This window comes from Gobius niger (genome assembly GCF_951799975.1).
Source record: "Gobius niger genome assembly, chromosome: 19".
Taxonomy (NCBI): Eukaryota; Metazoa; Chordata; class Actinopteri; order Gobiiformes; family Gobiidae; genus Gobius; species Gobius niger.
This window is the reverse complement of record NC_136870.1, coordinates 4,966,151-4,992,176: the sequence shown is the minus strand read 5'-3', so window position 1 is coordinate 4,992,176 and position 26,026 is coordinate 4,966,151. Positions and strand designations below refer to the sequence as shown.

The window sequence follows — 26,026 nt, the reverse complement described above, 5'->3', positions numbered from 1 at the left end:
CCCCAAAACTGAGGACTCCCCCAAAACTGAGCCTTCAGACTAAAATGAAAAAAGTGGAAAAACTAAAACGCCAGACCCTGCTGCTGTATAAGAAACTAATCCCGCTGCCGCCGCCGCTCCCCTCCCCGCTCCCCTATCAGCGCTAACCGCCCCGTCCCATTTCCCCCGCGCCGCAGTGGGTTTGTAATTGAGCGTCTCTGTGTTATCAGCAGCATTGGTCTGGCCCATCTCCTGCTCCCCGCGCCACCTTCAAATTGGGGTGGCAGCGTGTAAACAAGCTCCCTAAACACTACAGCTATTTCAGGGGCAGAGCAGTCCCGGGGGAGGGGGGGGGGTTTGGGGGCGGGCACTGCCGGCGTCATTCGCTTCTTCCGCAGAAATGGTGCGTTCACGACTGACTTGGTGATGGATTCGATGTTTGTATGGTTTAATCAATGTTGTTTCTTCACGTTAACTGCTGCCGTTTACACTGTGGGAGTCAATATGTGCCGAAAGATCCTGTTTTATAAGATCCGTGTTGGAGCTGGGAGGTCTTCGATTTGCTTTTTGTAATGATTTGTTGATGTTGTGTGTGTGGTCTTTGGTGTTTTTTTTTTTTGGTCATATTTTGATACCGAAAGACTTGCCTTTATTTATTGTTTTAAATATATTGACTAATACAAAAAACTATGCTGAATATTTTCTGTTTTCTGAACAGTCATAAAAGTACAAATGATTTCATGTTTGCCTCGATTAAGGAGAGGTCTCACCTGCCCCCTGCTGGCCAGCCCTCACACCTGCGCAAGCAAACTGAGCAGCGCGGCCTGATGAGATCATCACACAGCGCTGTTTGTTTTCATGTCAGGCAAAAGCACGAGCCGTGGCACGTGAAATGCAAAGGGAAAATAATCCCAGCGCCATGAAATAATGCAAGTCTGCTGTGCAAAAAATAAATAAAAATAGAAAATAATAATAATAATATTTTTTTTCCGATTATGCTAATTTTGTAATTTTTGGTGTAGTAATCGAAAAGTAAACACATTTCCATTAATTGCACAGCCCTATGTGAAAGTAAAAATAATCATTGCAGATTCTGACGAAATCCAAAACTCCAGGTTCTACATAAGCCAGTGCAGGCTTCTTTTCTTTAGTAATTGTAGTAAGAAAGTAAAATACAAAGTAAAATACAAAGTAAATAATCAGAGCTGGGACTCGAACTTGCAACGCTGAGGATGGAGTAAAATTCTGCATATGTGCAGCGCCTTAACCACTAGACTGTTGGAAACACATTATACTTTCTTCATTAAATTATAGTAATTTTTATGTATTGTATATAAATGTGCTCGTCCTACCATTCGAGTCTGTCTATGCTTCCACAGAAAAGGGATAAATACCTTCTCAGAGCGTCATTGTCATTATCCAAATAGTTTTTTTTGTCATAATCTAGCTTTATTGGTTAAAAAAAACAGGTATAGTGCCTTTAATCACTAGAGTCTACATACTTTTAGTGAGTTGAACAATGTCAAACTGTCAGGTCTTAGTTTCAGCCCAGCTCTCCGCCTTCGCTCGTCTGCAGCCTTTGTTTGGGGCCATGACTGCTCACTTCTGGATCGGCTAATGACGTTCAATTCATCAACATGCAATTTCCACGCAAAGGTATCCAAATGTTGCAGCGGAGCTGCTCGAATGTCGCTGACTCGGCTCATTTGTTAGAGTTGAGAACGTTTCACCTCTTTCCTCAGAGGCCTCTCGTCGCTCATCGGACAAATGATAAGACTGGAAAACAATTCTCCGACAAAGACTCAATGTTTAGCCCAACGTCAGCCGCAAGTTCACATGTGAAGGCATTTAAATACTTATATAATATTTATGATAGAAATTACTAAAGCGTATAAGGATGACGACGTGAAGTTGCCGTGAGGAAACGCATGTAAAAAGCTAAAGCACATGTCCGTGGTTACGTTTACATGGAGGCCTAAAATCCAATCTCATAATCTGATTTCTGGAGTTCTTAGATTATTGAAGACACGTGTAAACAGCATAATCTGATATAGATTATTTGATAAAGATGTAATCTGATTTTTTTCTGATGTGTCACATGTTTGTGTATAATCAAACCAGGAAAATAAAGAAAAAAAGACTGTTCCCGAGATGAAAAGATATAGTAAAAAGACTAAAAACGAGCTCATCAATCAATTTGGTGAAAGATAAACCACAGTGTGCAGCCGATGGTCGAGTGGTTAGAGCTGCTGCACATGTGCAGAATATTGCTACATCCTTAATTGTCTCTACAGCTCTTCTTCTAAATCCTTATTAAAGGTTCAAGCGCAGTTTGTGTTATTTGTATTTAAAGCAGTACTAAGTAACTCTTGCCCCTAGAGGCCATAAGCGCCACTGCAGATGTCGTAGACTGTCACAGATTTTTACTCATTAATTGTCTGTGAGAGTAAATACTACTCTGACAGAAAAGACAAAGGGACAGAGGGATATTGTACATCCAATTACACAATGGAGATATTTTTTTTCACTCAGACTTGGCTGTAAATACTGTTTAAGTGATGCTAGCCCGCAGTTAGCTCTGCCCGTTAGCCTGTTAGCTTCTTCTTCGTGATTCCTTCATGCAAAGAAGTTGCAATTTTCTGGCCAGAGACACCAGGGGGAGATGAAAGACCCCCCAATCATCCCATTAACACTCGTATCACCCCCAGAGGGACTACGGAAAGGGGTTATTAAGGTAAACAAGTTACTTAGTTCTGCTTTAACTTTCCTGAGATCACTACAATTATGAAGAAAATAATGCACAGTTGACCAGGTTTGAAGCCTGGACCTTTAAGTCTCGTCTCCACTGGGCTCATGCACACAAGGTTTAATGATGCATGGAGCCTTTTGACTCTAAGTCCAACCATAGAGGCACAATCACTTCATCAGATCTACCTGGTTCTGCAGGTGGATCTGACTGAAGGGAGGGGAGAACATACAGTTTCTCTAAAAATCCCAGTTTTAGATTCTCAGATTTCCAAAGTGAATATAAACGCATCAGGTCTGATTATTGGGTTATCTGATTACTCCAGTTATCAGGTTTTTTTTCTTCTGGCTATGGAAACGTAGCCAGTGGCATTGGTGTAGTAGTGCTGTGTTTGTACTTTCATTATGGAGTCATTTTCAGCCGGACAAAACGAAAGTCACAGCAACCTCTGACGTGGACACAATAACACAAGTTGAAGTTCGATATATTGAGTCAGTGAGGACCTTTTAAGGTTGGTTAAGAATCTACAGAGCTTTCACCGCTGGAGGAAGCGCTGGCACTAACTAACACTTGATCTGGGATTGAGGAAGTGAGAGAGAGTCCCTTTAGGTTCATTGGCAACACTAGACTTCTGCTCACTCTGCTTTGTGCTCGGCTGTTTGTCTCGCGAACAAAAACGTTCACAAAACTACCCAGTCCTAACAAGCACCGACAGCAGACTGCACTGCTCCTCCACCTCGGGAGAGCCTCCCCCCTCCCCGGTGGATTTGCAGACGCCTACAGCAGTTTGGGGAAGCTGGCTCGCTCCTGATCCCGTCCAGAGACACTGGGACTGCACTTACGTAAAAAAACTGCTCCTTGTTTTATTTCCGTTACGAGCCCCATCCATGCAAACGCCGGCGATGTCCTCGCGGTCTTTATTAGCCGGCATCCCATAACAGTCGGACTGGATTTACCCGCGATTCCTTTCTCTGATAACACAGACCTTTTCTCCACTTGTTATTGCTGCCGGTAACGAACAGAAATGTGCGAGGAGACTTCTCGGAATAAAGGAATCTTTTTCTGAAGGCGAGGCGCTGTAAAACATCCATTTTTCACGCAGTGGTCAACGTCGAGATTTGTAACTTACTGTTTTCTCCTATAACACAAAAGGTTAAAGGAACAGGCCACCGTTTTTCCATTCTGAGACATGTTCTTACCTGAGCTTAGACGAGTTGATGCGCACCTGTCTGGTCTTTGTGCGTGCGCTCAGTCACGCAGAACGACCAAAGATGTTGTTAGCATTTAGCCTCTCCCAGCATATTCCTATGGCTCCAAACAGGGGTGAAGTTACAAGCTACCACGCTCTTCCACGGGCACAAAGACCAGACAGGTACACATCAACTCGTCTAAGCTCAGGTAAGAACATATCTCAGAATGGAAAAAACGGTGGCCAGTTCCTTTAAGATCTCAGTTAGAATCCAAATATGGTCATTTTACTTCCGGGGAAACTCTGCGGCTAAATACGGGAGGAATATACAGGTGTGCATGTGCGGACGGTACAAACTTTTAGAGCCCGTTTCCCCAAAATTAATGTCCAGTAATTCAAAAAGACAAGGAGAAATGTGTATTTTTAAAGTTGTTTTAACTTATAAATACTTTATTCAAAAACTAAACAAGATCCAAAAATCCCCTTGAAAAAAAAAAAAATCTTTTGAACTACCGTAATTTTCGGATTAAGCTGCTACTTTTTCACTCGCCTAGAACCATGCGGCCTATACTATCTGGCTAATTCAAGACTTTTACTCGCTAACTGTGTAGAGTTTAGATCTTATGCCCGAGCCTGTCCAGAATATCATATCATAAGGAGTCGTCCTTTAGTTCAGATCTTTTCCCGACTCGAAAGTCTCTAAAGCAGAGAGGCCGGTGCTTTGATATCGGGACCATCATGTTACGCTCTTTCTCTCAGAACAGTTTGAACTCACAGTGGGCTGAAAAAGTAGTTTAGTGTCCATTCAGTCCATTCATACTATGTACTTTTTCTTTTTTCCTTCTGAATTTAGTTGGTGCGGCTTATATTCAGGATTTTACGGTAATCTATCCAATATAAAAATATATCCATACATTAAACCTGACCCTATCCATTGTCTAGATTTCGTCTCTGCAATATTCAGGCCTCTTGTTTCTTTATTATTTATTTAAAAAAAACCTGACTGATTTTTGGAGTCCGATACCGATATGGAGGGGGTTGGCATGGCCGAACGCCGATACATAGGCCGATATTTGAAGTGATTTCATTTGATGTATTTTTTTTTTTAAATCTATCCCATTAGTCTATAGTTAACCTATTTATCCTGACCTGAAACGAGCACAAAATAGCAACAAAAACGGAGACCGAAAACAAACAAAAAAGCATAAAAAAGGCACACACAAAAAATGTGATCAACGAAAGAGCCACAAAAATGCAACAAAAAAGTGATCAAAAGTGTGAGAAGTGTCTCAAAAAGCGATGAAAATGAAATAAAAAGTCAAAGAAGTGACGACAACACGGCTACAGCGCAAGGAAAAAAGATTAGTTTTGTAGGTCTTAGATTTCAAATAAGGCGTTACACTGGCCTATAGGCTGTAAGCTCCAGTCAATGAGCTTTTAGATTTTGGTAAAGCCCAAGGAAATGTGCTCGGTTAAGATTCCAACTGAGATGCATAACGTTGGCAAATTGAGCATGTGGTGAAGGTTTGTGCATTCCACAAAGATGGAGGAACAATATCTGGTTAACGACAAGTTTTTTTCCTTTATAGTGGAACAAAAAAACATCTACATCAAACAAGTCCTACATTAACTGGAATTCCCCAAAACAACACGAAAAGAAAACAAAGAGCAGCAGTGATGTAATTGCTCGCTGGCCCGGGGCATGTGGCTCCCGCGGGCCTCAGTTTGCCCATTCTTAAACCGTCTGAAAGCGGATGTGTTCTGCGAGTCATGGTTTAACGATGACCTGCAATTTGGACTTGTTTTGAGAGGCCGAGCTCTGCCAAACCGGTGCCAAACGAGCCGGTCGAGCCGGCCATTACTCCAAAGATAAGCGGCTCATCGCTCCTCCAGGTGTGGCCCACTTTGACAGGGCTTTTTCGCTCTGAATGTGGCAGAGATTAGCTCCACTTTAACCAGAGAAGTGGCACTGAGATTTCCAAATATCCCGGTCCTGGTTCGATTTTTTTGGGGCCAAATTTGGCATAATTCCTATAATACAAACAGGCCGAGCGTCGCACCCTGATAAGGATGTTTTTCGTTCTCCTTTTAAAGACCAATTTCAGTAAGAGTTGACTGATGCTTTCTGACGTATACCTCTGCCTGTACCCAGTATGAATGCACTGTGAGTATACCTCTGCCTGTACCCAGTATGAATGCACTGTGAGTATACCTCTGCCTGTACCCAGTATGAATGCACTGTGAATATACCTCTGCCTGTACCCAGCATGAATGCACTGTGAGTATACTTCTGCCTGTACCCAGTATGAATGCACTGTGAGTATACCTCTGCCTGTACCCAGTATGAATGCACTGTGAATATACCTCTGCCTGTACCCAGCATGAATGCACTGTGAGTATACTTCTGCCTGTACCCAGTATGAATGCACTGTGAGTATACCTCTACCTGTACCCAGTATGAATGCACTGTGAGTATACTTCTGCCTGTACCCAGTATGAATGCACTGTGAGTATACCTCTGCCTGTACCCAGTATGAATGCACTGTGAGTATACTTCTGCCTGTACCTGCTCTGAATGCACTGTGAGTATACCTCTGCCTGTACCCGCAATGAATGCACTGTGAGTATACCTCTGCCTGTACCCAGTATGAATGCACTGTGAGTATACCTCTGCCTGTACCCGCTCTGAATGCACTGTGAGTATACCTCTGCCTGTACCCAGTATGAATGCACTGTGAGTATACCTCTACCTGTACCCAGTATGAATGCACTGTGAGTATACTTCTGCCTGTACCCAGTATGAATGCACTGTGAGTATACCTCTGCCTGTACCCAGTATGAATGCACTGTGAGTATACCTCTGCCTGTACCCAGTATGAATGCACTGTGAGTATACCTCTGCCTGTACCCAGTATGAATGCACTGTGAGTATACCTCTGCCTGTACCCAGTATGAATGCACTGTGAGTATACCTCTGCCTGTACCCAGTATGAATGCACTGTGAGTATACTTCTGCCTGTACCCAGTATGAATGCACTGTGAGTATACCTCTACCTGTACCCAGTATGAATGCACTGTGAGTATACTTCTGCCTGTACCCAGTATGAATGCACTGTGAGTATACCTCTGCCTGTACCCAGTATGAATGCACTGTGAGTATACCTCTGCCTGTACCCAGTATGAATGCACTGTGAGTATACCTCTACCTGTACCCAGTATGAATGCACTGTGAGTATACCTCTGCCTGTACCCAGTATGAATGCACTGTGAGTATACCTCTGCCTGTACCCAGCATGAATGCACTGTGAGTATACTTCTGCCTGTACCCAGTATGAATGCACTGTGAGTATACCTCTGCCTGTACCCAGTATGAATGCACTGTGAGTATACCTCTGCCTGTACCCAGTATGAATGCACTGTGAGTATACCTCTGCCTGTACCCAGTATGAATGCACTGTGAGTATACCTCTGCCTGTACCCAGTATGAATGCACCGTGAGTATACCTCTGCCTGTACCCAGTATGAATGCACCGTGAGTATACCTCTGCCTGTACCCAGTATGAATGCACTGTGAGTATACCTCTGCCTGTACCCAGCATGAATGCACTGTGAGTATACCTCTGCCTGTACCCAGTATGAATGCACTGTGAGTATACCTCTGCCTGTACCCAGTATGAATGCACTGTGAGTATACTTCTGCCTGTACCCAGTATGAATGCACTGTGAGTATACTTCTGCCTGTACCCAGTATGAATGCGCTGTGAGTATACTTCTGCCTGTACCCAGTATGAATGCACTGTGAGTATACCTCTGCCTGTACCCAGTATGAATGCACTGTGAGTATACCTCTGCCTGTACCCAGTATGAATGCACTGTGAGTATACTTCTGCCTGTACCCAGTATGAATGCACTGTGAGTATACCTCTGCCTGTACCCAGTATGAATGCACTGTGAGTATACTTCTGCCTGTACCCAGTATGAATGCACTGTGAGTATACCTCTGCCTGTACCCAGTATGAATGCACTGTGAGTATACCTCTGCCTGTACCCAGTATGAATGCACTGTGAGTATACCTCTGCCTGTACCCGCAATGAATGCACTGTGAGTATACCTCTGCCTGTACCCAGTATGAATGCACTGTGAGTATACCTCTGCCTGTACCCAGTATGAATGCACTGTGAATATACCTCTGCCTGTACCCAGCATGAATGCACTGTGAGTATACTTCTGCCTGTACCCAGTATGAATGCACTGTGAGTATACCTCTGCCTGTACCCAGTATGAATGCACTGTGAATATACCTCTGCCTGTACCCAGCATGAATGCACTGTGAGTATACTTCTGCCTGTACCCAGTATGAATGCACTGTGAGTATACCTCTACCTGTACCCAGTATGAATGCACTGTGAGTATACTTCTGCCTGTACCCAGTATGAATGCACTGTGAGTATACCTCTGCCTGTACCCAGTATGAATGCACTGTGAGTATACTTCTGCCTGTACCTGCTCTGAATGCACTGTGAGTATACCTCTGCCTGTACCCGCAATGAATGCACTGTGAGTATACCTCTGCCTGTACCCAGTATGAATGCACTGTGAGTATACCTCTGCCTGTACCCGCTCTGAATGCACTGTGAGTATACCTCTGCCTGTACCCAGTATGAATGCACTGTGAGTATACCTCTACCTGTACCCAGTATGAATGCACTGTGAGTATACTTCTGCCTGTACCCAGTATGAATGCACTGTGAGTATACCTCTGCCTGTACCCAGTATGAATGCACTGTGAGTATACCTCTGCCTGTACCCAGTATGAATGCACTGTGAGTATACCTCTGCCTGTACCCAGTATGAATGCACTGTGAGTATACCTCTGCCTGTACCCAGTATGAATGCACTGTGAGTATACCTCTGCCTGTACCCAGTATGAATGCACTGTGAGTATACTTCTGCCTGTACCCAGTATGAATGCACTGTGAGTATACCTCTACCTGTACCCAGTATGAATGCACTGTGAGTATACTTCTGCCTGTACCCAGTATGAATGCACTGTGAGTATACCTCTGCCTGTACCCAGTATGAATGCACTGTGAGTATACCTCTGCCTGTACCCAGTATGAATGCACTGTGAGTATACCTCTACCTGTACCCAGTATGAATGCACTGTGAGTATACCTCTGCCTGTACCCAGTATGAATGCACTGTGAGTATACCTCTGCCTGTACCCAGCATGAATGCACTGTGAGTATACTTCTGCCTGTACCCAGTATGAATGCACTGTGAGTATACCTCTGCCTGTACCCAGTATGAATGCACTGTGAGTATACCTCTGCCTGTACCCAGTATGAATGCACTGTGAGTATACCTCTGCCTGTACCCAGTATGAATGCACTGTGAGTATACCTCTGCCTGTACCCAGTATGAATGCACCGTGAGTATACCTCTGCCTGTACCCAGTATGAATGCACCGTGAGTATACCTCTGCCTGTACCCAGTATGAATGCACTGTGAGTATACCTCTGCCTGTACCCAGCATGAATGCACTGTGAGTATACCTCTGCCTGTACCCAGTATGAATGCACTGTGAGTATACCTCTGCCTGTACCCAGTATGAATGCACTGTGAGTATACTTCTGCCTGTACCCAGTATGAATGCACTGTGAGTATACTTCTGCCTGTACCCAGTATGAATGCGCTGTGAGTATACTTCTGCCTGTACCCAGTATGAATGCACTGTGAGTATACCTCTGCCTGTACCCAGTATGAATGCACTGTGAGTATACCTCTGCCTGTACCCAGTATGAATGCACTGTGAGTATACTTCTGCCTGTACCCAGTATGAATGCACTGTGAGTATACCTCTGCCTGTACCCAGTATGAATGCACTGTGAGTATACTTCTGCCTGTACCCAGTATGAATGCACTGTGAGTATACCTCTGCCTGTACCCAGTATGAATGCACTGTGAGTATACCTCTGCCTGTACCCAGTATGAATGCACTGTGAGTATACCTCTGCCTGTACCCGCAATGAATGCACTGTGAGTATACCTCTGCCTGTACCCAGTATGAATGCACTGTGAGTATACTTCTGCCTGTACCCAGTATGAATGCGCTGTGAGTATACCTCTGCCTGTACCCAGTATGAATGCGCTGTGAGCGGCTCTGCTCTGTCTCTCGGACTGCAGCCACAGCGACCCGGCGGTAGAAACAGCAACACATGGATGAACAATAACACAAAAAGGTTTTTTTCACTCACAGTTAGTTGTATGGAGCCATTTATGGTGAAACAACTGAGTTTGCTCTTTGTAAATCATAATACTCTAGAGACAAGTAGAGGCTTTTTACATTTGATTTCATTTAAATGTGTTATAATTGATCAATATACATAAATAATAAGCTTCCTTTCCATTCCAAAATCACAAAACCTAGATAAGAAGTAAAGTTTAAAGTATTGTTCTTAACCTTGTTGGAGGTACTGAACCCCGCCAGTTTCATATGCGCATTCACCGAACCTTTGCCATCCGAGCCAATGATGGCCGAGCGGGCGTGTCATCACGATTCATATGAGTCAAGTGTGTGTCTTAACCTGGGCCGAACCCCTGAGACTGACTCACCGAACCCCTGAGACTGACTCACCGAACCCCTGAGTCTGACTCACGGAACCCCTGAGACTGACTCACTGAACCCCTGAGTCTGACTCACCGAACCCCTGAGTCTGACTCACCGAACCCCTGAGACTGACTCACTGAACCCCTGAGACTGACTCACCGAACCCCTGAGACTGACTCACCGAACCCCTGAGACTGACTCACCGAACCCCTGAGTCTGACTCACGGAACCCCTGAGACTGACTCACTGAACCCCTGAGTCTGACTCACCGAACCCCTGAGTCTGACTCACCGAACCCCTGAGACTGACTCACTGAACCCCTGAGACTGACTCACCGAACCCCTGAGACTGACTCACCGAACCCCTGAGACTGACTCACCGAACCCCTGAGACTGACTCACTGAACCCCTGAGACTGACTCACCGAACCCCTGAGACTGACTCACCGAACCCCTGAGACTGACTCACCGAACCCCTGAGGCTGACTCACCGAACCCCTGAGTCTGACAAACCGAAACCCTGAGACTGACTCACCGAACCCCTGAGTCTGACAAACCGAACCCCTGAGACTGACTCACCGAACCCCTGAGACTGACTCACCGAACCCCTGAGACTGACTCACCGAACCCCTGAGGCTGACTCACCGAACCCCTGAGTCTGACAAACCGAAACCCTGAGACTGACTCACCGAACCCCTGAGTCTGACAAACCGAACCCCTGAGACTGACTCACCGAACCCCTGAGACTGACTCACCGAACCCCTGAGTCTGACAAACCGAACCCCTGAGTCTGACTCACCGAACCCCTGAGTCTGACTCACGGAACCCCTGAGACTGACTCACTGAACCCCTGAGTCTGACAAACCGAACCCCTGAGACTGACTCACCGAACCCCTGAGACTGACTCACCGAACCCCTGAGACTGACTCACCGAACCCCTGAGACTGACTCACCGAACCCCTGAGTCTGACAAACCGAACCCCTGAGACTGACTCACTGAACCCCTGAGACTGACTCACCGAACCCCTGAGACTGACTCACCGAACCCCTGAGACTGACTCACCGAACCCCTGAGGCTGACTCACCGAACCCCTGAGTCTGACAAACCGAAACCCTGAGACTGACTCACCGAACCCCTGAGTCTGACAAACCGAACCCCTGAGACTGACTCACCGAACCCCTGAGACTGACTCACCGAACCCCTGAGTCTGACAAACCGAACCCCTGAGTCTGACTCACCGAACCCCTGAGTCTGACAAACCGAACCCCTGAGACTGACTCACTGAACCCCTGAGTCTGACAAACCGAACCCCTGAGACTGACTCACCGAACCCCTGAGACTGACTCACCGAACCCCTGAGTCTGACAAACCGAACCCCTGAGACTGACTCACTGAACCCCTGAGTCTGACTCACCGAACCCCTGAGACTGACTCACCGAACCCCTGAGACTGACTCACCGAACCCCTGAGACTGACTCACCGAACCCCTGAGACTGACTCACTGAACCCCTGAGTCTGACTCACCGAACCCCTGAGTCTGACTCACCGAACCCCTGAGACTGACTCACCGAACCCCTGAGTCTGACTCACCGAACCCCTGAGACTGACTCACCGAACCCCTGAGACTGACTCACCGAACCCCTGAGTCTGACTCACCGAACCCCTGAGACTGACTCACCGAACCGCTGGGGTTCGATCGAACCCAGGTTAAGAAAGTTTAAAGTGTGTCCTTGCTAATGTGTATCTCTATGAATTGCTTTGTTTAGAGCAAGTGTTTAACCGAGTTCATCAAAACAAACTAAGCACATTGATGCAAAAGTCATGCACAGCAATCAAAAAACATTCCCATCGAATTGTTTGTTTGAAGGCGGCATGCAGGGAGAACGGGGGGAACTTTTAGACAATGTTAGCTCTTTGGTGTTTATTACAAATTATGATAAAGTATATATCATAGTAAAAATAAGTAGAGAGAAGTAGTAGAAAAGCTACTTGCCCGAAACGTCACGCTGTGGTGAGCATTCAATTGTTTTGTTATTTTTACGTTATTACTTTTTGATCCAGCACACTGGCTTAGGACCGGTGGACGTGCGTGTCTTTACCTATTAAAAGTGTATATCATACACAGTCACTCTTAAGAGAGACTTTTGCATCTAGATATTGGTGTTCCACAAGGATCTTTCTTAGCCTCTAAAGTATTGCACTTTCAAGATCCCGGGTACTCTCTGAAAGTGCACAGATGTTGGGTCTCATCTATGTGTACAATTCATCATTGTAACAAGGTACAAATTAGACGTCGCCTGCTTGAGCCATTCACTATGAACATACTTGTTTCACTGGCAGTTTTCAATTAGTTCTACAATTACTTACCGATAACATAATAACGGCCAATAATGCAAAACATTTTGGCAGTTTCAAGCCGATTTATTGACCGTTCACAAATGTTATAAATTCAGCCAATAATGTGTTAACACATAAAACATTGTTTTTGTGCTGTTTTGTTGAAAATGTTAAATTCACTTGAGGTAACTTGTCACAGTCGCCCAGAGGGTAAAGCGGTTCATCTTATTATTGAAACCACCGGTTAAGGCGGGGGGTAAGAGGTTGATTGCCAAATGCATGTTTATGGACATACTTTTGAAATGGGTCTTTCTTCTGTACCGCGGGGGAAATCTAAAGCTCCTGTCTTAATCCAAAACATTTGTTCAACATGAGGCAGTTAAGCTAAGTAACTCATTATTGAAGATTTAAGTCTAAGAAGTGCAGCTGGAGACATTATCCACCTAAGCTTGCCTCACGCGCGCCCTGTCAACTTGTTCCAAAGTGCACACTTACGTTGCATAATTTGATTTTATTCATAACTCTGCCAGTAAACGTCGGGTGTGCAATGCATTAGCTACGACAAAATTAGTGAAAATATGCAAACATTGTCTGAAGAAGAACATTTAAAGGGTGGAGGTCATGGGGCGGACATGTTGGTGTTAGCAAGCGGCAAACAGAAAGTGAAAAAGGAGCCGGGTCAGAAGCGTTGCAGAGCTGCGGTACCTACCCCCGCCTCGACAGGCAGCTGGATGAGGCTCACGTCCTCGCGCTTGGTCACTTCCTGGAGCCAGGGAGGAGGGAGGAGACGGGCATAACGGGAGAGGGGCATAACGGGAGAGGGCAAACAGGAGGAGAGAGTTAGGGTGCGCATGGGTTAGTATTGGAAATGGCGAGAAGAAAGGAGAAGATATGTCTGCGGGAGCTGCTTCAGGAAAAAAGGGGTTAAATCACAAGAAAGCTTTGTGGGAGCTCTTTTCTTATATTTGAATGTGGAATTGAAGCACATTCAGCACACTCAAAATAAGTTGAGCCATGTTTTGATCCTTGCAAATGGACAAGTACCCCCGACATCAATGGTGCTGACGATTATATAGAGCAGGTGTGCCAAAACCTTTAGTCTCCGAGGGCCAGAATGAAAATGTGCCTGTGGGCCGCGGGCCAAACACAGCCATTTCAAGCGTGAAACACTATAACTGCAAACACTGGTACTAAGAGTTACTTTTAATTTTTTTCTTTCTGTGCTACATTCAAACAAATGTTAAATATGGCAAAAGCCTAGTTTTAGTAAAACAAAATCTACAATTGTAGCCACAAAACTGCAGCAATATAATGCAAAATGTAAACATCTGGCAGCGTTAGGCAGCACAACTAAGATTTTAACACCAGACACTCTCAAGGCTTTGCTGCAGCTGTTCCCATTGAAAAACCTAATTGACGTCTATAGACGTCATTGGCCGTCAATGAGTTAATAGTCCAAACTGGTTATACTAGACATTATAATGTGTCGATTGCAGCTCATATGTCATCAAGGTGTGAGTCGGTCAGTGACCTCTGAGTCTGAACTTGTTGAGGGTCTGTTCACAAATGTAAGTGCAACCAAACTTTGTAGTTTTACATGGACTGTTAATTCATTACTTTTCTCTACAGCAACACTAGTGCTTATCTTATCAGTGTCATGGCGACACCTGTATCTACAGCACCAACAGTGACTTTACCTCATTCATTTGTTAACTCAAAGAAAATGCCATATCAGAGCATTTTGAAAGTGTTAGTTCAGCATCAATTATTTCATAAGTCAACGTTTAACTCGTACCTTTGTTGATCTCATCAACCTTTGCAATAAAAGTTGGAAAACTGGGAAAGTCTTTGTGCTACGTCGCTCTGAGATTGATAAACACCGAGCAACAACAGTGTTTCCTTAACTTTGCGGGAGGAGGGAAACAGCGCCCCCAAAAGTGTACTGCATCCATACTGTAAGGGCTCACTTACCTTTGAATGAATGGGAACAGTGAAAAGAGTTAGTATTAAACATACGCGGCCGCATAAGTAGGTCACCCTCTGGCAGGCCAAAGGAATTGTTCTAGGGGGACAAATTTAGCCCCACTTTGGGAACCCCTGCTCTAACCCCAACCATAAGCTGGCAGATAATGGGTTAAACATTTCAAGCAGTAAATGTTCCAAATGTTGCTCAGTGGTGACTTTGATCAGGGCAAGCACAGGTAAATGACTATTACGTCATTAAAGGGGCGAGGTGCAAGTTGGTCATTTCTATGCTCACTACTGCCACCTCAGGGCTTACGCGTAACTGCAGGTTCTATATTAAGCTCGTGCATGACGGCACTTCGGATCCGAAGTAACAACTTTTTGAGTGACAGTGCAGGATTTTAGAGGCAGTTGTGGTGAACAGGTCTGAGCTCATTCTTAACATGAGCACATTGCTGGATGTAGGGGGAGGAAAATACATGTTTAAACTCCGTCTAGTCCCTTTAATGTTCAAAAATCAGGACTTTCGCTTGTTGGAACGTCTGGTACGATCAGCAGAATGGACGTCTCTCTTCAGAGTCCAGCAGTAATCAACCACCATGACCTGCCAGGATGGAAGACAATCCCTTCGGCAAAATGTAAGATCAGTTTAAGGCGAGACGCTGCAGGTGAATAGGGAAAAACTAGATAAATGTACAGGTATCAATGTGAAACTTTTGTTGTCGATTACTGACATACATGTGAAAAGAAAAATATTGTTTTCTGTCATTTTTTTCATTTAAAAATACAGAGTTTTTTGTTTTGTTTTGCTCTCTCTCTCCCGGTAAATCATTATGTCCAAAATGAAGTCCAAAGTTTAGCCGGTTTGTTGTCTGGGGAGATCGTCTCTTTCTCAACACCCTTCGCCCGCCGCGTTTCAGAGCGCCGTTACCAGGCAACTCCGAGGCAGGGAAAGTTTGGAGCGGTCTAAAAATAATCCTGTGGTCGCGGGAGGAGGAAGAGGATGTAAAGTTGAGAGAGGAGGAAGAGAATCAAAGTGACAGCGCGGTGATAAAACAGAGAAACAACAGGGGACTGCCCAGACAGCGCATCAGGGCGTGTGTGGACGGTGTGTGCGAGCGTTTACAAGTCTGCGAGAACGGAAACAAAAGTGTTTGTCAGACTGAACACACAATAACTGCGGTCTGTGTCGGCCTCCTGGAGGATTCTTTAAATCAGGACAGAGCTGCATCTTGTAAACTTGTATAACTACGAAGCATTTGTAAATACAGTACTGGAAGAAGTACTATTGATCCAGTATTGACCGAAATGCTTTAGAGTTATATAATAATCGGGTACAATAAGTAAACATGCAGGTGCTACAAAATCCACTTTGGAACTATATATTCTATAATGTATTTGTGGATATATTATATTTCTTTCAACTATTATAAACCATGCTCTACCTATTAGGCATTTTGTCCATTTTTACTCATAACATGGCTTATTTTTAAATGAAACATGACAGAAAACATGCAATCATAGACTATAAAGATACATGGACGTAGCATCAGCTGCTGAAGCCTAACAGGAAATGGCTGCAGGCTACAAAAGTTCTTGCTGTAATGGACTTTCCATTTAAAGTAAAATGTTTTATTCTTTCCTCCATGTGTTTGTCTTAACACGCACATCATCGCCTATTATTTTACATTTGCTGTTTTTATTTTCTTTTTTGTCCTGTTCTAAATAATGGCGCTGGCTGCAAAAACCCAGCCTGACTGCTAGCATGAATGAGCTTCAGTATGTGCTCAACGCTATACGTTTGTTAAGTGTGACGTCACACACAATAATAAACTACTTCTGGGACCAAACTGTTAACAGTCAAACAAAAAACAAAACAAAAACACAACTTTTTCTGAATCTCCTGCTGAAATTAAAGCTGAGGACCAAACGCAAAGATATTTTATCAATCCAGTGTATCGTCCATACAGGCCCGGCCCGGGGGTCTGTAAACGAACATATTCCAAACTAGGTCCCAGAGTGGAAAGATCTCAAAACGCCGTTTACGTGGCTCCGTTGTTGCGACGTCTCCTTTTACTAAAGCAATGACATCACAGCTCCAGAGTGGTGTCTGTGATCCATAATCTACTGACCTTATAATGAGTTTTACTCATGGTTCACAAGCCACAGGTGACAAGTAGAAAAACACGAGTCAGTCTGTGTTTTTGGACTGACAGTAAAAGTCACTGACAGGTTTTTCTGCTTTAGTCCCGTTACGTGTGAAGAATAAACTCTCCTCCTCATCTCTTCTGCAGATCCTAAATCCTTGAATCAGTTTCATTTTCACTGTTTACATTCCACATAAGTTTACTGCACATGCGCCTCTACATCTTATTCTATTATCTGTGTTAGCGTCACAGCGCCTCACACAGGCCTGGAAGATGAACTGCGCCGTTTTCACAGACCTGAGTCGATCCATGTGGACGCACACATTTACTAAGCCGGCTTCGTGCTTACAAAGAAAGTTTCTGAAAATATAAGCGTTTTGTCTTTGTGTGGATAAAGCCTTAAAGGCCAACAGCAGATTAAAATCAGCTAAATCCCATTATAATGAATAGGGCTAAAGCTCTGTTGGACCCAAAAGCAGAGCGATGACATCATCACGTGCCAAACGTATGGGGGAAGCCACCTTCACTTAGTCCATCACTATGCCTGCAATATAAACTTCGTAACGTTCATTGTGTCTACTTGTGTTCTAGTATCACTGTTTTTTGTTCGTTTTGTCAGACACTAAGGTTAGAGATGTTAAAGATCTTTTACCTTTACATGTTTCAGCCGCCATCTGCAGGCCTCACACGAACAAAAAAAGAAAAGGCAGAACAGGAGAATTTAAAATCGGCTATTTCGGACCACTGCAAAAGAAACAACCACATCATGGACTGGGACGAGGCTCGGGTCATTGGCTCGGAAACCAATAAATTCAAACGCTGGATAAAAGAAGCCATAGAAATCAGGAAACGGAGCACCGACACCATCAACCGTGACGAAGGAGCGTTTCTCCTGTCCCACACCTGGGACACCCTCCTCCAATGATTACGCCCCCTGTCGCCCTGAATCCACCGGGCGGCAGGGGGCGTGACCAGTCTGTCGGACCTGTTGGGACCGTCAGACTGGTCACGCCTCGGAAGTAAGAACAGCTGATAAGTGACACGTCACCGCACGCCGGTGATACTTCTGATGACGGCCTGCAGATGGCGGCTGAAACATGTAAAGGTAAAAGATCTTTAACATCTCTAACCTTAGTGTCTGACAAAACGAACAAAAAACAGTGATACTATGCCTGCAATATGTTTTTTTTCCTAGTTTTTGTGTCAGTAATCCACAAACGTTTCAACTTGATATTGCAAAACCACTTTCAGATATACTTAATGAGCAAAAATGTTACGTTTTTCTACACAGATTTTAAGATTATATAAAACAACCGAAAGAGTTAACAGTGTGCCAATGTTATTGTTATTATTATTATTTTTATTGTGATGTTTCTGACCAAAACAACTTTAAAGGGATCTGTGCAATTCAAAAGTCCTGTTACTTTTATTCCTGTTCAATAAGGCGGTCACAGATCCCTGCTATAGTGAAGTCACTGCACTTCCTTCCCACCACTGTACTTCTAAAGCCTTCCTAATCCTATTCATCACTTATCTGTCATCTGTACCGGGCTGTTCGGTGTTGCGGACGTTTAGCCTCTCACCTAAGAATCCCACCAATCCAGCAAAGAGGGATTTGTCATGTTGTAGGCAGAAAATACACAGATTTTACAGAGAAATGTTGAATGTAAACCTGCAGAAACTGTCCAGCGCGGAGGCATTTTAACTTCTCTGCTCCACGTGGGCGTGAAGACAGCTCGAGAGAGAAAACAAACAACTGCCAGCTTCCATCGCAAACGCCATTAATCTACCTCCATATAGTCTCCTGAAGGGCGGGAGAGACTCTGCAGCGACATGCCGGAGGCTTGGTGGGCTCCATATTTACAAATCTGACAATAAGGATCCAGCCTTCAGCGCAGGAGGAGGAGACACACGCTGAGCCAGTGGAGCCGGCGTTCTTTATTACGCTTTTTAGGGCGCTGGATGCAAGGGGAAGGAAGAGGTAAACAGTATAGCAATTATTTGGCGGACTGCTGCGATGGAGCGGTGGGCGAGGAGGCGACAGAGGCACGAAACTTCCGAGGTTTGGAATGTAGCATGAAATAATAAGAGGCTTTCAACTCGATCATATCCAGGGTACTTTGTGGTCGACCATGATTATTCAATGCCTATGGTTACAGCTTCTGCAGATTTGCGCAGATGGCCGATCTGAGATGCTAGAGATCGAATTTGATCGTAGAAATCCACCATTTAACCCCTTGACTCCCACCTGAACCGAGCACATTTTCTCCAGTTTGGCTTTACCCCAATTCAAAAGCTTCTGGGAAAAAAGCTGTGAAAAGAGCAACAAAACTGGGACGAAAACAATGATGGAAATGTGACAAAAAAGTGAGAAAACATTGGCAAAAAAGTGACGAAAAATGTATGAAAAAGTGGCAAAAGTGTCACAAAAATGTCAAAAGAAATTGACCAAAAAATTGACGAAAAAATGACAAAAATTTGACAAAATGTGACAAAAAAATTACAAAAAATTGATCAAAAAATTGACAAAAAAATTACAAAAATGTGACAAAAAAATTACAAAAATGTGAGAAAAAATGGCAAAAAATTGAGAAAAAATTGACGAAAAAAATTGACAAAAAAATTATAAAAAATGACCAAAAAAATGACAAAAATTTGATAAACAATGATAGAAAAATGACAAAAAAGTTACAAAAATGAGTTGAATACCCAACAAAAAAGTGATGGAAAAAAAATCTGATGACCTGAGGAAAAAGATCCTCTCGGTTCAGGCGGGAGTTAAGAGGTTAAGGAAAACTAGCAAACACTGAGCCTCTGTTGTGAATGTAAAACCTGCTGCAGAGAGAGAAAGACGTTTCAATCACTGATACGGGTCATTCCATTGTATACAGTGGGCAGGGAAAGCTGAGACACACCGGATCAAAATTTCTAATAATGTGAATAAAGAAGTTAAAATGATCACCAAAAGGCTTGAGGTTGTAGACGAGACATTTGGGTTTTAATTCCATCATTTACATTTTCAAAAATAATATTGATGTCAAAAAAGGCCAGAGAAAAAGTTGGGGCATCTGCAGGATTAATGCTTCGGCGTTCCCAAATATGGCCAAGTTTCACAGCTTTAAAGGCTTTTCTAGGAGCCAAGAGTCTTTGAGTTCTAGTTTGAGGGATTCCACATTACAGATCTGTGGATAAACCTCCAAAGAGCAGTGCGTGACAGACAGCCCAGAAATTTGTTCAGGAAGACTTTTGTTTGGAAGAAAGAAATCCCTCAAACTAGAACTGAAAGGCTTCTAGAAAAGCCTTTAAAGAGGGGGTATTATGCTTTTTTCAATCACACAGCACCAGTCTATAGCACACTACAATGAGTAAATTAGAATAACTGCCTTGTATAAAATGTCTCTCTCAAAATGGCTGTAGTGAATGTCTTGAAATAGGCCTCTGTCTCTTTAAGAACCTCTGACCCTTTCCGACACGCCCCCTCCACACGCTGTCTGTGGCATCAGTGGGGAGGGGGTTCTGCTGAGGAGCAGTGGTTGGTTACTCGGCTGGTGACGAAAGCTCGGAGGTGTCTCCAGGAGGTGGGGGCGTTCCTAGGAGGACTCAGGCAAACCTATCCCTAAAATGGCCGCCATCAGAGTTTTTACAGATTACTCAAAAATATGTGAATGTGCCAAGGCAACACTTCAGGCATGTTTTTAATGAGGGAATGACATAATAACATGATGTAAAGCTCGAAAAAGTTGATTTTGCATAATACCCCCCCCCTTTAAAACTGTGAAACTTGCCATATTACATTAATATTATATAGAAAATGATGGTAAACATGCTATGTGGATGTCATGTCTATAACCTTTTAGAAATCATTTCAACTTCTCCACGCTTCATTATTCACATTATTTGAAGTTTTGATGAAACTTTCGCAAACCCCCTTTATACAGTATCAATATTTAGTCTAAGGAAAGCATGGACATTGGTGAAATATATTGATTGAACCTACTGATTATGAAACTAAGCAGTTATTCTGTTAAATAGGGTATTGTTAAAATAATATTCCTAACTGTTTTCACATTGTAGCGGAGCAGGAGCTTGTCAGGGATGCCCTCTGAGTCCTACTCTGTTAGCTGCCACAATATTCAATATGGCCACAACTGAAATATCTATGATAATTTTGTTTTTTAATCCTTTTAAACAACACATTTATAATGTCTGAAAAAGCAAAAACATCAGACACAATCATTCTATTTAATATCAATAAATACATACTTCATAAGGAAAGGAAATCCTCTTGATAAATGACACCCATATATTGAATTTTTGGGCTTTTTGGCAACACATAGGCAACATTTGTGCAATATTTTCACTTGTATCACAAAGGGAAAATGGAGTTTGTTAATCAGTAGTTAGAGGAGTACTCCTGTTTACTGCATTGGGGAAACGTCCCAAAACAGTCTCTGGCTCCTACCCATTTCCATCCCATATAGTAGCTGGATCTTTCACCCAAAGTGATAGAAAGGGGAAACGCCTTCCTCCAAAACAGTGAATCAAATGAAGTACGTGCACATTGAATAAGGCCATACCTCCGTCTGGAAGCCCTCCACCAAGATGGCCACCAGCAAGTTGAAGAGCACGTAGTTCCCGAACGTCATGAGGGCGATGAAGTAGAGCGCGGCCACGGGAGTGGTGGACGCCATGCCGTTGTACAGGACCTTGTTCCAGTCCTCCTGCGTCAGAATCTGGAAACAACGAGACAATGAGAGGTTTTATGTTTAGTCCTGGCACTAGGCCCCGCTCACGGTTCCAGACACTTCCCCACAAGCACTACTTTGAGTGCGCACACGAGCCGTTCGCCATGAGTTTGTCGGCGGTTTGAAGACCAAAAGCAGCAGGAAAAACAAAAACAAAAACACAGAAGAGTGGTTAGGCGCGCTTTGAGTGGCGAATGTAGGTGGAAAAGCGCTATATAAGTGGAGACTATTTACCATATTCTGCTTTCACGTCCTACACACAGTTTTGAATGTCCTCTAAGTCGTGATCCCAATGAAACTTGTCCAGCAGGAAAATAGAAACGTATACGCCAGAGATCTGCTGAATTCTCCCAAGGCTTTCAAAGAAACTTACAAGAAGTTTGATCTTCTCCAGTCTCCAGCGTCAATTTGAGCTGATTCCTTGAGAAACACCTCTGCTGAATTGTCCACACATGGCCATGCTAACTGCTGAATTATAGATGTAGCTAAGAAAATGAGGCTCGTATTTGCTTCATTTCCTCGTGATTTGACTGAAAGGTTAATTGCACTGATCGTTGTCATTACGCCGATTGTAATCGCCACTGTGACAATTGAGGCAATTTGTTTTAGGAAATGGAGATGGTCAGAACAGTGTAAATGTTTATCTTTTAACCCACGCCTTAACCAAGTGCATTCTCGCCAGTTCAGCTATACCCAAATCTAAAAGGTTACAGCTTAAAGGCCAGAGTAAAGCCTCATTTAACCTCTTAATTCCCACCTGAACGGATCCCATTTTCTCCAGTTTGGCTTTACCCTAATCAAAAAGATTCTTAGGAAAAAAGCACCAAAAATGTGACAAAAATTCAACAAAGATGTGACAAAAATGCAACAAAAATGTGACAAAAACTCAACAAAAATTCAACAAAAATGTAGCAAAAACTCAATAAAAATGTAACAAAAATTCAACAAAAATGTGACAAAAATTCAACAAAAATGTAGCAAAAACTCAACAAAAATATAACAAAAATTCAACAAAAATTCAACAAAAACGCAAAAAAATGTGACAAAAATGTGACAAAAATGTGACAAAAATTCAACAAAAATGCGACAAAAACGCAAAAAAATGTGACAAAATCTCAACAAAAAAATTACAAAAAATCAACAAAAAGTGACAAAAAGCTCAACCAAAATGTGACAAAAATTCAACAAAAATGTGACAAAAATTCCACAAAAATTCAACAAAAATTCAACAAAAACTCAACAAAAAAATTACAAAAATTCAAAAAAATGTGACAAAAATGGAAAAAAACAAACATACAAAAGGTGACACAACACGGCAACAACGCGGGGAAAAAGGTCAGTTTTGTGGTTCTTAGCTTTCAAATGAGGTGTTACACAGCCAAAAGAGGACAGAATGCATTTGGTTTAGGCGGGTGGTAAGAGGTTAAAAGTCTGATAAAAACTCATTTAACCTGATGCATTTTTGTCACTTTCCTGTTGCTCCTTTGTGGCTTATTTCGTCATTATTTCGTCTCGTTATTGTCACTTTGGATTTGGATAAAGCCAGACTGGAGAACATGTGCTTGGTTCAGGTGGGGATTAAAGGTGCATTATGCAACTTTTTAAGCGGACAAAAAAGTTGATGTTTGTGTGTATTTGACCTTGTAGTGGCCCAGCGGCTGCATGAGTGTCCACACAGCGCCTTCACTTTCCATCACAGTGGTCTTTAAAACGCTCCAGGATCAATCGTTTCATAGGTTTCTGGTGAGAGGCTCCGTCAGCAGTGAATTGATCCTGGAGTGTCCTAGGGACCACTGTGATCGAAAGTAAAGGCGCCATGCTGACCACTCAAACAGCCACACTTAAAAAGTTGCATAATGCACCTTTAAGCAAAACACAAATGGCAAAAAAAGATCAGTAAACCGGATTGTACATGTATATAATAGATGTTTGGTTTGTGAATGGGCACAGGCATGTTCTTAAAGGCGCTGTGTAATTGCCAAAGGCGTTCAGACTCCATTGCCTTCAGGTCAGCCCTCTGCTGACTCGTGTTCGGGGGACACCGAGCGGAAAAACAGGCTAATTGGGGAGAAGACAGTGAAGAATGAGCAAAACGGAGACTTGAATAAGGGGCCACAATCCAGTAAGCAGTTGGGAGAGAATGTATTATGTATTACGCATGCTAGCAACCCTTGTTTGTTAGCGTTCACTCAGAGAATAGAATTTAAAACAGCTCTGCTTGTGAACAAGTCTTACTGGAGACATGTTACAGCCGCATGAACCATCTCGAGCCCCGAGAACCTCAGGGAGGGGTCTCCTGGTGGTTCCCAGAGTACCGTTCGTTTTTTTTCGATACCAAGTACTTTAACGATACCTGCTTTTCGGTTCCGGTGCCTTAACGGTACTTTTTTCGATACCTATGTCATTTTAATTCAATAAAAATAACGTGTATTAAAAGTATAGTTCAGGAAAAAATCCTAAAACGGCACAGCAGAAGCTACACAGGAGCAGCAGCGTCGCCTGTGACTTTGTGTTTTGAGCAGAATTTCCACTTAAGCAGAGATAAAAAGAAAGAAAGGACGTTATTACCTCTTAAGCTGCAGAGACAGGACAGATCCACATCAGGACATGTTTTTCTTTCAGCTAAACTTTTCTAAACACACTACGCTGTTCCACGAAGCGAAAGCAACTTCACACGTCAAAGATCCTTACATGGTGTGAGCGCTCACTCTGCCACTAACAATTTACCAAAACTGGACCAACAATGTCTAATACAGAGTGAGCGCTCACTTTCAACAAACAACAAACAATCTTTGATATTCCTGTCGCTGCAGCTGCTGTAAAGTTGTAAACAAGAGCACGTAAGCTCAGCCTCCGGGTCTGTCGCTAAAGGTAAAGACGTCTTTCTTGTTGTCACTGCCTTTTTTTGCTTTTCAATTTGACTAAAAGCTCAAGTTTCTTATTCAGTCCTGGTTTAGTCCTGGCCGTTTAACGGTGCCCATCCTTAACAGTGAGGCACTCTTGCCTTTTGCTGTAATTGATACATTTTATGTTGATGTTTTTATTGATTTTATCTGTTTTCGTAATTTTATGCAACTGTGAAGCACTTTGAATTACCTTTTGTATGAGTTGTGCTCTACAAATAAACTTGCCTTGCCTTGTAGTTTCGAGTTCTACAAACACGATCCGAAATGCATTAAACCCTTCTATGTGTTAGCAGTTCTTCAATGTCTAATACTCGCCTGATTTATTGAGTTTGGAACTCCATAAAAAACAATAACTGTGGGTTAAAGAGACTCTTTTCAACAAATATATCAACAAAATAAACCATTAACAACCACCTGAACCAAGCACATTTCCTCCAGTTTGGCTTTACCCAAATCTAAAAGCTCCTTGGCAAAAAAAATAAAAAAACGAGGATGCAAGCGCAACAAAAATGCGTCCAAATACTGAAGAATACGGGGACAAAAAAAGCCACAAAAGTTCAGTTTTTGTAGGTCCTAGCTTTCAAATGAGGCGTCACTCTGGCCTATAGGCTGTGACCACAAGCGTTTAGATTTGGGAAAAGCCGAACTGGGGAAAATGTGCTTGGTTAAGGCGGGGGGTAAGAGGTCAAAGTACAGTGTTATGTGAATCAATACATTTAATTCTAGTGTTCCAGGTTCAAATCCAGGCAGGAATGTTCCGTAACTTACTTTCAACACATCCGTCTTGTTCTGTAAAGCACTTTGCCGTAAACTAAACACGTAAACCTGCCTTGACTAATCTCACACAATAACATTACAACAGTTTCGCCTAAGTCAGATCAGTCTTGCCATAGTTTTGTAGTCCTACCTGGAACACAGTGACGATGGCCCACAGGAGGGAGTCGAAGTTTTTCCGATCGGGAAGCGTGTCTCCGTCTCTCTCCGAGCCAAACTTGCAGCCGAACAGATGCATGCCGAGGATACTGGAGGAAGCGGAAACAACACATTCAGCGTTTTCGTATCGAGCTCTCACTCACATTACCTCCTCCACAACGGTTAACTGTATGTACGTGACAATAAAACGCTCCTAAAAGAAGGTAAATTAGGTACTGCGGCTTTAATTTGACCGTCATTGTGGGGTCGAAGAGAAATGCTTCACAAAACGTATTTCTAAACGTGTGGTCGCTGTTTGTGGGGAGGTTCAGCACCACGGACAGCTCCCGCAGTGACAGCTTTGACACGTGGGGGATGTCGCGCTATTACTGCTACAACTCAAATCACGGAATCTGCTGGTGTTTAGTGGGTGTTTGTCCTTAAGAGCAGGTCCAGCTGCAGCCTGAGGGTTAGTGCAGAACATGTGCCA

General features: G+C 43.4%; 1 protein-coding gene across 10 annotated transcripts in view; it reads right to left on the bottom strand.

Moving 5' to 3' along the window:
• The window catches only part of cacna1g (calcium channel, voltage-dependent, T type, alpha 1G subunit), a 347,077-nt gene that overhangs the window by 177,041 nt on the left and 144,010 nt on the right, over positions 1–26,026 (bottom strand). For all 10 annotated transcript variants that reach the window (XM_079577933.1, XM_079577934.1, XM_079577929.1 and 7 more), the window contains exons 11-13: positions 25,532–25,646; positions 21,551–21,706; positions 13,571–13,624 (exon numbers count right to left, since the gene is read on the bottom strand). In XM_079577933.1, coding sequence (XP_079434059.1) covers positions 13,571–13,624; positions 21,551–21,706; positions 25,532–25,646 — 325 coding nt within the window. The remainder of the gene's footprint in view (positions 1–13,570; positions 13,625–21,550; positions 21,707–25,531; positions 25,647–26,026) is intronic.